This window comes from Ursus arctos, unplaced genomic scaffold (assembly GCF_023065955.2).
Source record: "Ursus arctos isolate Adak ecotype North America unplaced genomic scaffold, UrsArc2.0 scaffold_15, whole genome shotgun sequence".
NCBI lineage: Eukaryota > Metazoa > Chordata > Mammalia > Carnivora > Ursidae > Ursus > Ursus arctos.
The window spans coordinates 31,311,042-31,325,813 of NW_026622819.1; the positions used below are offsets into that span (position 1 = coordinate 31,311,042).

At 39.9% G+C, this 14,772-nt stretch overlaps 1 protein-coding gene across 2 annotated transcripts in view; it reads left to right on the forward strand.

The window, feature by feature from the left end:
- Window positions 1-1,437: 1,437 nt before the first annotated feature.
- Window positions 1,438-14,772, forward strand: part of C7 (complement C7) — a 53,461-nt gene continuing 40,126 nt past the window's right edge. Inside the window, exons 1-5 of one of the 2 annotated variants that reach the window (XM_026506883.4) lie at window positions 1,438-1,878; window positions 6,007-6,062; window positions 8,035-8,110; window positions 11,719-11,860; window positions 13,981-14,128. In XM_026506883.4, coding sequence (XP_026362668.2) covers window positions 1,873-1,878; window positions 6,007-6,062; window positions 8,035-8,110; window positions 11,719-11,860; window positions 13,981-14,128 — 428 coding nt within the window. In that variant the 5' untranslated portion in view covers window positions 1,438-1,872. The remainder of the gene's footprint in view (window positions 1,879-6,006; window positions 6,063-8,034; window positions 8,111-11,718; window positions 11,861-13,980; window positions 14,129-14,772) is intronic. The other variant, XM_044387055.3, reaches the window with a different exon arrangement.

Genomic DNA, 14,772 nt, shown 5'->3' on the forward strand with positions numbered 1-14,772 from the left:
TATGGATAGGGTGTTGGTTGATATATCCGCTAGTTGGAGTAATTCTGAGAAGCGCTCTGCAGTGTCCCCCAGATTTCCACTTTGGGACTGACTTCTAATGGCCACAGTGGTATCTTGCAAGAAGTACCTTTTACTGATTACCTCCCTTTCTTCTCTCCCTTTTCTACCCCCCAGCAGTGCTTTGTAGGAGCACTTCTCAAAACAGAAAACAAAACAAAAACAAAACCCCACCAAAAAAACAAAAAAAACAAAACAAAAAAACAGCTAAAACCCCAACCCAAGACCCCAACCCCCCCAAAAAAGTCTACTTGCAATTGATTTCCTGTCTCAGAATCTGCTTTCAGGGGAATGCAAATGAAGACCTTGAAGGTGGAATTGTACATTGAATACTTTTTTTTTTTTTTTAAGATTTCATTTTTCAGTAATCTCCACACCCAGCGTGGGGCTTGAACTCAAAACCCCGAGATCAAGACTTACATGCTCCACTGACTGAGCCAGGCAGCCTCCCGCGCAATGAGTACTTAAGAAGAGTCCATAACATTTGGAAATCATGCAACTGGAGTTGAACAACAACAAAAAATCTTTCAGGAATTAAGGGTCATTTTCTCTGTGGCAAAATTTCTTCCACACCAATCGCTAATGGTTTTAATAGAAGATGTGGGAGATTTGTCTCTGGAGGCCCATTAATTTATGAGGGGAGGTAGGGGTTGGTCTCTATTATTCAAGTTCTTTGGATAAAGAAAGAAATACAGCATTAAAACTAGAAAATATTCAATAATGGAATGTTTAGTTATGAAATTACTCTCAACTCAAAAATCCTTTCCCAATTAACATTTATGTCTCTCCTATTAATGCCCTAGCAGCAAGTGTCAGAATATTTGGCCAAACCATGTGAATCAAACCATAGCTCAGCTTCCATAGAAAATCTGAAACCTTGCCCCCAAAATGCAACGTTCCTGCCAACTATGAAAGTGATGTTGAGAACTGCTAGAATCAATGCAAACCTGTGGGGAACGAGGATCTGGCAGAATTAGCCAAGACAATAACAGAAGAGGAGACAATGGACAGAGGATGATGACCAGGGTAGGAACTTCCCAACAGCGATCTCCACATCAGAGGATTAGGGGAAGAACTTGGGAAAATTGGTGAATGCTCCTCAATATGTTTGCAAAACATGCTGTTTTTGACCATTCTGTGAAAGTCAAGCATGAGGAGATGGACGTAAGATTGTGTTAGGCCATATGTGTGTGTGTGTGTGTGTGTGTGTGTGTGTGTGTGTATTTGTTGTTTTGTTTTGTTTTCCTTTTTTTGTGTGGGGGGAGGGGTGGAAATTCCACCCCAGAATGTTCCATTTATATTCTGAGTGACAGAACTGCATTTAGATCTTTTTTTTCTCACAGTGTTTAATCTCAAAGTCTGACGTACAACACCCTTTAAGAGAATCATGAAAACATCCGCTTAGTTTAGAAGATTGAAATAGGAAGGAGGCTTATCCCTTGCCTTACACAGAGTCTCCTTTGGTTGAAAATCACTTAAACATCGAACTGAGAACATTTGCTGCCTTTCTTGATTTACAGATGTTTTCTTAGAACTGTACTTCCAAACAGTTCCAGCTGGCTATCGCTAAGGCCTGTGCAAATTGATAAGACGCATCTGGCTTCAAGACATGGACCAAATAGAGGGGCAGGCTCTTCGTGTCCCCAGAGAATCTGGTTGGGGTTGGAGCTAAGTCTCGGAAGCACTTGCTCTATTTATGAGTGCCAAGTTAATCCCCAGCAGGGAGAGGCAGGGAGGGAGCCGGCTGCTGGTCTCTTCCTGCTGTTGAAAATTCACCGGGCACTCAGTGGAAATTTTCTTCCTTTCTTCCCAAACATGAAGGTAAGATAATAATTTCATTACTTTTGTAAACGAAGGAATCTCAAAAAGGAGTGAGGCTTAACCAAAATGACTCAAATGAGGAGAAGACATGGGATAATAGGAAAGAGAAAGATGTGGGGGTAACTTTTAAAAAAATCCTTATTTAAATATATTTAACAATTCAAACAAAGTGAATTCCCTTTTCTTGTTTTGCAGTAAAATTACTGGTTCAGAGGTCTGGGAATCAGAGATTGGACACAATGTTTATGAAAGTCCTGAGAAAGCCATTAAGAAACACAACAGTACCATTGTTATTTCTTAGGGAAAAATTCCTTCCAGTGTATTTTGCTTGTTTATTTGTTTGATTTGGGGCCATGCCATGAAACCCCATGATTTGACGCATCTAAGAGCTTTATAGAAGGGAGTTTGGAGACTTGGAATTCTAGAATTTGGAATCCTGGATGAAAGAAAGGGTCATGAATGTGAGAGTGGAAGATACAGATGGATGGAATGCAATTAAAAGTTTAGCAAGTACACGTGTTGGTCCAGTGCAACGTAGCCAAATGTTAGAAAAATTACAGTTCAACCAAAGATAGGAACAAAGACGGCAACTTGAACTTATTTTTGCATCATTTATCATTAATTTGTGATTATTCTATCTTGTCCATTTGTTAAGACTCTTTTGGGGGCCACCTGGGTGACTCAGTTGGTTAAGCGTCTGCCTTGGACTCAGGTCATGATCCCAGGGTGCTGGGATCAAGCCCTGCGTTGCGCGAGGAGCCTGCTTCTCCTTCTCCCACTCCCCCTGCTGTGTGCGCTCTCTCCATCAAATAACTAAAATAAAATCTTAAAAAAAAAATACTCTTCTTGAAGGCGGGAAATGATACCTACTTCATTTTCAGGGACCCAGCTAGCAAATTTCAAGGAATCTCTTGGTTAATAGATTCAGCTTGTATAGCTCATGAACAAACTGCCTTGTAATAAGCAGATCTTCATAGGTTATAATAAGGAGTATGTATATGGGGAAGGTGTTGGCAAAGGCAGTCCTGATGAAAAAAAAGTGTATTCCCTAAAACTTGGTTGAAATTCTTTTAAAACACATGCAATAGAATGTTAAGAATGAATTTTTTCATGATGTCTGTTTTGGCTGAGAGTCGAAGGCCAAGAACAATAAGTGTTCAGTATCCTCACATTTTAGAGTGAGATGCTGGACAGGCAATGCAATATTACCAAAAGGGCAGCTCAGGGGCACCTGGGTGGCTCAGTCGGTTAAGCAGCCAAGTCTTGATTTTGGCTCAGGTCATGATCTCAGGGTCCTGGGATCGAGCCTTCATCGGGTTCCATGCTTAGGGCGGAGTGTGCTTGTCCCTCTCTCTGGCCCTCCCCCAGCTCACATGCTCTCTCTCTTTCTCTCAAAAAAAAAAAAAAAAAGGTAGCTCTAAGTCTGTCTGGTGACCGTTTGACTATCTGCATCCTCGAGTATGCCAGATCATGCCCCTTAGAGGATGGGGGATGTAGGGAATGATATGGGAAACAAAGGCAAAAGAAAAAATTTAATCTCCTTACTGCCTACAAATCACTGACAAGTCCTTGAAACAGGTAAGGTGACCTTCCTCTGGGAGCTCAGCTGCCTCAGTGTTGACGCTTTGCCAAGGACAAAGGGCAATCCTAGCTTAACATTATCCCAACCCCCCAGGATCCTGTAAGTCTATTTTAACATATAAAAATTCCTTTGGGAACTTCCTTTATCTCTACTCCCCCCGCACCCCCAAAATATATATGTTAGAAATCGTCCTCCCACTGATATACATCTGAAGGGTCTCAGACTAAGGTATTATTAAACAGTAATAAATGACCTTTTCCCAACAACAGCTTGCCCCCTCAAGGTCCTGGAAACCTTACTTCCAAAATTCCTTAGATACATTACATATCCCTATCCCTTTCCCAACTTGAAAGTATATAATCAGTCACCTGTCACACCCCCAGCACAGCTCCTTCTGCCCATGGGTCTTGTCCCCATGCTTTAATAAAACCGCCTTTTTGCCCTGAAGACATCTCAAGAATTCTTTCTTGACCATTTGCTCTGAACCCCAACATTTCCACATCAGGGAATGATACTCTAGTCATGTCTGGGAAAATCTAAAGGCACAGGCTGCTTCACTGGCTGGCCTTTAGCAGAGTAAATCAACACGGCAGTATTGGTTACATCCCGGACATTCAGAGTTGGACAGCGTGAGGGTGTGTGCAGGTCTCCCATGGACCCAGTGTGGACCTTGAAAGGAGCCAGCCTTGGGTTGTCAGGGATTCTGCCTGAGGAACAGGCCGCAGGATGAAGCAGCCCCAACAGGGAACACCTGTATGGAAAAGGACTCCCAGGAGGCCTGGTGAGAGTCAAGAATGATGAACAAAGAGGTGAATCATTTGTGCCAGAGGGCAGTCGTTGTAGATCTCCAGTGAGGGGCCATCCAAGGAACCATGCAAGCACAGCAGGAGATAAAGAACTGGCATTCAAACATCCTGGTTTACCTTCTTGGACTCGGCTGCATCAGTCAACAAGACCCTTTTTGGCTCTCGCCCCTCTCCTTCCTGCTGCTGTGACTTTGAAGAAGACAGAGGCAGCTTGGAGAGGTGGGGAAGGAAAGCAGAAGAACGAGGAGAAGGAATTCTGAAGCAGACACCACCCTACCCCTGCTAGGAGCCTCCGGGACCAGGGAGTAGGAGAGAAATTTAAAATTGGATACTGAATTGAAATTTGACTATTTAGATTGTTTCAGAATTTTTGTTTTCTGAAAACGTGACTCTTTGTTAGTGCCTGGGAGTGACTAAAAAAGTTATAAGACAGGCTTTCCCAGAGGGAGGAAAAATGAGTTAACGTAGCACCGAGTAAAGACATTATTGAAAAAAGGAAAATAAGAAATCCTTGTAGTTTTTTAAAAAAGAAAACCCTTTAAAGGGTGTTGCTTTAGGTTATGCACTTTATCTACTCGTTGAAAAGTCAAAAAAGTATTCACAGCTTGGCCCACCATTGTTCACTCAGTTCTGGGATGCCCACAGCCCTTAGGGTTTTCGTCGTGCGAATCAGAATAATAAGCTTTGTAGAACAATAAAAGGCAGAAGTAGGCAACTAGGATTTTACAACTGAAAGGAAGATACCTAATAAGACGTAGGTGATCTAGGAAGGGAAGTGGAAGAGTCTGGAAAAAATGTTGGGAAGCCACTCCACAACTACACAGAGAGAAAAAACGTTTTGTGGAGGTCAGGGAGAAGAGAAAGAATCTAGGCCTGTTAAAATGCGGGATAAGATGGTTTTAAGGACTTCCAGAGTGGGTTATGAATTGAATACATTTGATTCTCTCAGAGGGTCTCCAGTGAAGATTTGAATTATATTCAAGGGCACCTTCAATAGTCAAAGTATTTTTCCATAAAAGTAAAAATAAGATAATTGAAATCACTTAAAATTTCATACCAGAAATAGATCCTTAGTCTTTATTATATTTCTTTCTAGATTTGTTTTTAATACATGTTTGATTTTTCAAACAAAACGTAACCCCATTTTACATACAATTTTGTGACCTGCCAGATCTTCAATATTTAGGTTGGTGCTATTACGTGAAGATGATTACAGAAGGCCTGGGAGGTGTTTTAAACCTGAGCCAACCTCAGAACTAGGGGTCACGGTGAGCATGACCGGCCCTGTGGCGGGCTGTGCTTCAACTTTGGTTGACTCTTCATTTACGAAGCTTATTTCCCCTCTAACTCCTTATTCTTGGCTGGTCTTTCTTCTAGGCTTCCTCCTGTCTGGGTGTCCTTATGAGTGTTGAAGTTAGAGTGAAGGAGAGTGGAGAAAGGAATCAAAAGATCCCTAAAGAAATGCTCTAATGAGTTAAATTTTCTGTTTGTTTGGCCACGACATTCCCCAGCCCCTAGTTGTCTTTACAGAAATGAATAGTAGGAGGTGAGCTCAACAGAACTGTATTAAACTTTTATTTAGAATGGAAATTAAAAGGACAAGCAGAGTCATTGAGCCTGGTCCATGGTTCTTTCCTTTTTTATATTCCCAACTCACAAATCTTGACTTGTACAAATGTATTCGCTTTCAAATCATTAAAGAAATGCAAACTAAAGTAATGCTTTATTCCCCATCCCCAGGTAATAGCTTTATTCATCTTGGTGGGATTTACAGGAGAGTTCCAAGTTTTTTCAAGGTGAGAATTTTTTTGGGGATTGTGTTCGAAATCATTAAAAATTGTTTTCTTCTATTTTTAGGAATTCTTTAGTACATGGCCTGATTTTTACATTGCAGTCTGAACATCTTTGTCCATTCAATACTTTATCTTTCCACATTTTGAGAAAAGGCAATGAGAGCAAAAGCTTGTTTTATTCTTATTCTTATTTTACTTTATTTTTTTCCCTGTAAGGAAGAAACCTGAAGACTAAAGATACCTCAAGGTTTTCTTCTTGTCCCAGTATCGTGATTTTACCTATAATTCAGGGAATTGCACCAACCTTAGAATTGACACAACTTAGAGCAGAATTTGATCTTTAAATGTAGTCATTGCAAAGCATTCTTTGGATTTTAAAGGTTGAGAAGTTTTTTTTTCTTTCTTTCCTTAACTGAAATGTTACATTAGTTTAAGGAATACAACATAGTGATTTGACAAGTCTATACGTTATGCTACGCCTCACTGCAAGAGTAGCTCCCATCTGGTTGAGAGTTATTTTTGTTCGTTTGTTTTGTTTTTTAAGAAATTAGGTTTATTGACTCTTGAGACCTGGAAAAAAGCCAACCTCATTTACCCATGGCCTTGTTTTGCTCTCACTGTCAGTTGATGGGATAGGACCAGGTCAGTTCACTTTATCGGGCTACCAGAATATATATCAGGAGCTGTGCTAGTGATGGGAACACAAAGAGGACCAACGCGGTACTGAGAGTCCACTGGGGGATTCAGATCTTGAAATAGTCGATTTCAATATGGATGTGCCAAGGTCTATGGGAGAGGCCCGCACGCCCTACTGTGGGAGCGCGGAGGAGAGTAGGCCAAGCTAGCTTCCCTTCCTCAGCCTTGGTGTTTGGGGAAAGCCTCTGCTTGTCCCTGGGACGCAACATAGAAAAATGGCAAGTTTCAATTTTTAAGGGTCATGAACATGGAGGCCTTTGGATCATGGGGGCCATGTCAAGATGACAGATTAGCAAGGTTGGTTCCATAAAAGCATGTGAGGCACACACACTACAGAGGGGACACCTTTCTTTCAGGGTCACCTCATAGGCTTAAGATGAGCACAAATCATCTTGACTCCAGGCGTCTCCAAGGCTAGGAATGTGCTTGAAACCCAGAAAGCAGGAGTCTGAGTTCCTCTACCCCTTGTAAAATGTGCTTTTGGGCGAGGCCTCTCTTAGGACTAAGCCCTATGATCTTCTCGACCAAGCTGGAGTTAAGCATCACATGAGAACTAACTCTCCATTTTTTATGTATTTTAGTGGAGTGGAGTTGCTTAAGCTCAAAGTGACCCTTCTTGAGCCTCAATGAACAGGAGGAACATCTAAAAATAAATTTCTGTCTCTTTAGTTTTGGCCAATTTTTAGTTTCTCACTTCTCCTAGGGTCTTTTTAGAGCTTTTTGTCTTGTAATGAAGAGTTTCTGCATAACTCTTCAATTCATTATTCAGAATCCTTTCAAAGGCCAGAATACCTTCCTCCTATATGTTCTCACTTACCCTCCCCAAAGGGAACGCTCCCTTATCTATATTTCCACATTATACTGTACACATTTCTGTTATGAAATTGATCAAATGGGATATATTGTAGTATGGATCATGTTTGTATGATCGTATTATGATTATTTGTTTATACATCTGCCTCTTTGTCCTCTTCTCTATCCATAATCAGTGACCTCTCTCTTGTTGTGTCTACAAAGTGTCTGGTACATTATAGATGCTTAATAAATGTTAATCTCTAGGAAAGTTGGTCCCTTCCACATATATTTTTATATATCTTGGGATGCTTAATAAATGTTAATCTCTAGGAAAGTTGGTCCCTTCCACAGATATTTTTATATATCTTGGGTTGCTTTTGGTGCCTCTTAAAAGATTGTGAAGCAATTTTTTTTTTACTATTTTTGACTATACTTTGTGTTCCCCCCTCTTTATCTTTCTACCTGACTTATTACAATTTGACAGAGCCTCCTCTCCAGTCAATTGCCAGTGGGATTCCTATGCCTCATGGTCAGAATGCAATGGCTGTACCAAGACTCAGGTAGGACCATACAAAAACTTTGTGTTTATTGTTTATTTATTGTATATATTGTTTATATCAAAATAGCTGACGTATGGAAAAATGACGTTAGCTTTTGACATGTTATTTTTTGCATTTCCTAATATAATAAGTAATTTTAAAGGGAGTAAAGTATAGCTTTAATAATTAATAATGTAATGAAGCAATTTCTGCATTCTTATTTTTCTTGTAGGACTTTTCTAAATCTTACATTTGAGCCTAGAACTATACATAGGATAAAGCAATTCACTAACTCTATTAGAGAAATAGAAGAGCATGAAATGAAGTTAGTATGCAGTTCAAAATCTGTTTCATACTTACTGGGCTCAACTTTTCTTCTTATTTAAAACAACCACTAACAAGTACAAAAAGGCTGCTTTGTTTTACGTAAGGAGTGAATGACCACGAAGAGTGAAACATTTTGCACCTTCTTAAAAAAAAATTTTACTTTTAGTAATGTCTACACCCAACGTAGGCCTCGAACCCACAACCCAGAGATGAAGAGTCACATGCTCTACTGACTGAGCCAGCCAGGAGCCCCTGCATTTTTAAATTTTTTAAAGTTTAATTTCTAAGTAATACAAATAAAATGTTGGACTTGACCTGGAGATAATAGAGTACTTCTAAAACTGTCTGTTTTTCCCCCTTATTATAAGCTAGTCATTGGAGAAAACATGGGAAAGTCTACATAAAGAAAATGCTATTTATCATTTCACCATTTAAAAGAAATGAATATGCCATCATTTTGGTATTTATTCTTTCAATTTATATTCTCTGTGTGTTTATAATTTTTTAAAATAGAGTTGTTTATAGTTTTATATTCCACTATTAAAAATATTTTTTTGTTAAAAAAATTTTTTTTAAGTAAACTCCATGCCACACGTGGGGTGTGAACTTAAGACCCTAAGGTCAGGAGTCATGTGCTCCACCGACTGACCCAGCCAGGTGCCCCTATATCCTGCTGTTTTTTTTTTTTTCAAGTAGGTTCCGCACTCAGCATGGAGCCCAACATGGGGCTTGAACTCATGACTGTGAGATCAACACCTGAGCTGAGATCAAGAGTTGGGTGCTTAACCAACTGAGCCTCCAAGGTGCCCCTCTACTATTTTAAAATTATATTTCCAGCATGAATTTTAACAGCTGTATTATTATCCATTATATGAGTATGCCAGTCTTATTTATCCACTTTTCTATTGTTTGAGATTTAAGATATGTACATTTTTGTTATTATAACTAAAACTTCAGTGAACATTTTTGTACATAGAAATCTGTCCTCTGTTCCGATAATTTTCTTAGGATAAATTCCAAAAATATAATGCTTGTTTTGAAGGTTCTAAACATTTGAATGATTAAATATGTTTTTATTGAAATATAATTAACACATGACATTATATTAGTTCCAGGTATACAACATGATTCTATATTTGCAAAATATTTTAAAGTTGGTTCAGCTTGAATAAAAATGTGTATTTAAAAATCACTTTTTAATTATTAAAATAACAGAACCGTATTACAGAAGATAATTTCTGTTTTGAAGCATCATCATAATCATCATTTTCATCAAGCATTTAGTACCTACATGAGTGGTATTTACAAAACAAGTTACACAAATGCAGAATTTGGCTCTGGGCAAATAGACGACCACTCTGATTACAGGCAAACGGGTACATGAATAACAAGGCAAACGTCAAACACCAACTACAGAAAATATTTTTCTAATTTAACAACAAGTCAAGAAAGAAGGCGAAAAAGAAAGAGATGGGAGGTATTTTTCATATTAGTGATTTTTTTCTTTGCATGAAGGTCATCATGCAATGATTACATCCCTAGATAATCACGACAAAATTTTCATCCAGAAAGAGACAAGTGAAAATGAAAATAGGGTTCTAAGATCAGAATTTGTCAGGTGAGAATGAGACTGCAGTGGGCGGCCATCAAGGTCACGCTCACATCCAGAGAGAGGGAACTATTCTTTAGACAAACAACACAATCTGTACTTTGGAACTTCAGAAAAGGACAACTTAATAAGACACATATGAGAGGTGTCTTCATCAATTAAACACAGAGACTAAAAGCTTATCAAGGAACTGTACTGAGTTCCATTCCCCACTCCTGTTCCTCTGCGGTTCCTCTGCGTAGACGCAATGGAAGCTGCCGGTGTCAGGCCCAGGCTCACGGAGCAAGCGACATCACTGTGACCCTTTGTCTGAAAGAATCCCCACTTCTAACTCAACAGGATGGATGAGGAGATTTGACCTTGGTTTGTGATGAGGGATAGAAGCAGAAAGGTGTTCACATTTCGCCCAGAAGGCTGACCTACAGCCTGTGTAGTTCCCATAAGGATCTAATATGTGAGGTCTCATGACTGCCTGTTCATCTCACTGCGAGTTAATATTGAGCCCAAAGATAAGCACCAGAGAAATCCTGAAAAAGTAGTTTTATGAGTAGAAATTCGAAAAAGACATTTATGATCTGATACTCCCTGCACGTCTCCTCCCCCTTGAGCATTAAGTATGTAACCAGCAGCTTCACAGAGCAAAAGTGCAGCTCTTTCTGCCCATGGGCCCTTGTCCCTGTGCTATAAAAGCACATTTTTGCACCAAAAACATCTCAACAATTCATTCCACTCCTGGCCCCACATCAGTTTGTATATCCTGTCTTCCCTGTTGGTCTTTGCTCAAGGTTTACATTCTCTGGAATGTCAGATTTTGTTTTTGTTTTTGTTTTTTTTTTAATAGGGAAAAGGTGAATACAGGAAGAGGCTTACATGACTCATCTGATTGCTGTTGGGGAGGAAAAGGATTTTGTGGACCTCTTTTTGTTTAAATATTAGATACATGTCTTCGTATTGATTAAGTGAATTTTAGGATGAATTATTTGTTTCTCAAGTGGTTCGATGATTTCCTCTATTTTTCCCATTTTCTCTCGCAGGGATTTGCCTTTGACATATTTCCCTTTTCAGAGGCCAATGATTTTGATTGTCTAGTAGAATTCCATTGCAGAGGTAGCTTCATCTTTGCACTCCCGAGGCTTCGGCGCTGTAAATTTGACTTCTTTATTGACATATAACGCTCTCTAGATTCTAGATTGTCTTCCTGAAGAAGGCTTAACATTCAGCTCAAATCAATTACCACCACTTTTCCAAAGGCTTTTCTCACGTTACTTCTCCTTAACCCTGGTTCCCAGGATCCTTCCCTCCCTCTGTCAAAATTCATTTCACCTTTCTAGTCAGCTCCCGGCACACAGCTTGAGCAAAAACATTAATCATCTGTATTGTAACCGATTTGCTTATGTGTCTGCCCAGCTAACTCTTTCAAGTTACTTTCTTAGAGAATCACTGATTTTTTTTTTTTTTTACACTCAAACCTGAGAGTAAATATATAGCTGGGAGTGCTTCATAAATAGTAATCCAAGTGTCACTGGACTCAAGGGCAAGTGGGTCAGTGGGTTTATTGATTTTGAAGGTTTTACATCTGCACACCAGAACAATTTCTTGAACACTGTTTCTTCATTGAATTAATTTCTCTCAGATTTTGTTTCTCAGATAAAGGAAAGGAGATGTCAGAAAGCACTTCCTGTTTTGTGTTTAGACTCGCAGGCGGTCAGTTGCTGTTTACGGGCAATATGGGGGCCATCCTTGCGTTGGAAGTGCATTTGAAACACAGTCGTGTGAACCTACACTAGGATGTCCGACGGAAGAGGGATGTGGAGAGCGGTTCAGGTGTTTCTCAGGTATCTGTTTTCCATAGGCTTGGAAACTCCATGTAGAGCGTAAATTCAAATGCTATTTCATTAACTTGCTCAATAGGTATTTGTTCAATTTTACTGAATTTATATTGGCCTAAAAATTAATTTTATTGACATAGTAATTATACATTCAGCTATCATTATTTCAAATGTAATATCACTATTTCATCTGGTAATAAAGGTGGAGATGCTTCTTGGTTCTTTGAAAAGAAATATGGCTGTTGCTAGACCCAAACAGCTCTCGACATTGCGTTTTTGCTGAAGATGCAGAGTGAGTCTGGTACCTCAAGATTGGGCAAAAACAGTGTTACTGCCCAAATTATTATTATGTTTACAGGTGAAGAAGCTCTGATTAGCTCATCAGGAAGCAATACAGGTCACTCCTATGCACAGGGTGATTGAAACATAATTTCAAGTTTGGGTGCTGAATATTATTCGACCTATTGTTTAGGTAGCATTTGTGCAGTCAGATTAATTCAACAACCTTTAGCAAATATTTATTATTCTTACTATGTTCCAGATATAGTGGTGAGAAGTGTGGACATGTAAATGAAACACATAGCCTCTTCCTTCATGAATATTAAAGTTTACGGGCAGCATAGTACATAAATAATCCCTGTGTTAGAAGTGCTCTTCGACAATACCTGTCAAACTCCTGTTTTCCTTTCAAAACCCAGATCAGATGACTCCTCTTCTAGGAAGCATTCCTTAACTCCTCGACTGATAGAGATAATTAACAAATCACTTCTCCGTGTTCCCTATGTATATCGTACCACCTGTAATCTGGAGTTGGCCTGGTTATCTCTCTTGTGAACTCCTTGAGGATATGGATAATATTCCTTTAATTTTTGCATCTGAAGTAGCTGGTACATAGTAGACTTTCAACATATGTTCATAGCATTGGATTGAGTGAGCCCACAGTGGGGTGCTCGCTATACCATCAGAACCGTTCTGTGCAACGCATACTCTGAGGACATAACCGAAGGACTTGTATTCTAGCCTGTGGTGTAGGGACGGTGTCTGAGAGGAGATAATATTTAATTTGATTTTTGAAGGACAGGTATGTGACAAGGTAGAGAAACCCTTCTAGGCTGAGAGAACTACTTAAGTGCAAGGTCAGTGGAGATGGCAGGAAGCCTGGCCTTTTATTCATGTAGGTGTGATGAGGACATAGGAAGCAGGTAGCACAATGGTCAGAGACGATGCGGGGGAGGTAGGCAAGGGTTGGATCATCTGGTACCCTTCAGTGCCTCCTCGGTGCCTGGGAGGTACAACTATCATAACAATTACATCGTGGGGTCGTAATGGTCTGTGTCTTCATAGTCCTTCCTACTAGACTGTAAAGTATATGGAAAGCCCAGCACACCATTTTTATTTATATTTGTACCCTAACATCTGGAAGAGTGACTTGCGCAGAGTAGGTGCTAAAGACATGTGGAGTTTTAACCTTTTGACCCAGTTTCCATGCTCTCAAAAGCTTACACATCAAATCACCCAAAAAAGCAGGGATTTGGCATCTTGGTTAGTGTTTACAAAAAAATAAACTGAAAGTTGAAGGGCAGGATGTCAATCTATTTTCCCAGTGGTTGGCACCTTTTGATTTTGGGAAGATTCAGACAAACGGCTTGATTTTGGGTGAGAGCCTGGAATCTGAATTCAGGTTTTATTTTCAATTTTGCTTCCAGCTGAGGTCAGAATCAATTTTGTGTGTTAGAATACAAGGGCTAAAATAATCACCAGTCCTTTCCTGGACACCTTGAGATTGATCTCACATTCACAGTAGAATATTAGTGCAGTGTTGGGGGTCAGGGGCAAAAGCTTTTTTTTTTTTTTTTTAATTAATTAATTTATTTTAGAGAGCAAACACAAATGAGGGGAGGGGCAGACGGAGAGGGAGAGAATCTTCAAGCAGACTCCCTGCTGAGCACAGAGCTCCGAACGGTGCTCAAACTCATGACCCTGAGATCACAACCTGAGCTGAAGCCGGGAGTCTAAGCTCAACGGACTGAGCCACCCAGGTGCCTCAGACGCAAACCCGTTTTGATCCCAGGTAGTTTTTCCCTTCTTCCCTCTTTTATTTTTTATGGGGTCTTATCTTTGTACAGGCCAGTGCATCAGCAAATCTTTGGTTTGCAATGGGGATTCTGACTGTGAAGAGGACAGTGCTGATGAAGACAGATGCGAGGACTCAGAAAGCAGACCTTCCTGCGACCTTGATAAACCTCCTCCCAACATAGAACTTACTGGAAATGGGTAAGGTACTGGGCAGCTTCCTGTGCATATAGATGGGTTGTAGTTTTTCATTTTGTTTTTATTTTATGGTTGGTAAGTCTAATAACAAGTCATAATAGCTAAGCCTTTGGCTTGGAGCCCTTTGCCAACTCCCTACACATTTAAAACAACTTTTTTTGAAGTTGTATTTATTTAAGTAATTTATACCCCCAGTGTAGGGCTCAAACTCACAACCCTGAGATCAAGAGTCGCACACTCCCCCGACTGAGACAGCCAGATGCCCCAGCACTTTTAATTCATTCCTGTATACCTGAAAATATATGTGGTAAAAGTAGAGTGTCCAACAGTCCCTGGACTATCCTGCTTTTAGCACCAGAAATCCTACATCCAGGGAAACCCCTCAGACCTTGGAAAACCTGGATAGTTGGTCACTTTATGGGAAAGAGGTAGAAGGGGGGGGGACTTGTACAGTGACAGTGATGGGGAACTACTCAAGAGAATGAAGAGATAATAGAACAGAGAAAGAAGAGAGAAAGTGGTGTGTTGGAATATTTAGGCTTGAAAAGTAATTGTCTAAACCAGCTGGAAACTTTGGAAAATTTCCAGTGAAGTTGGGACAACCCGGTGTTTGTCTTTGCAAAAAGAATTCTGAAGAACTTTTGAGG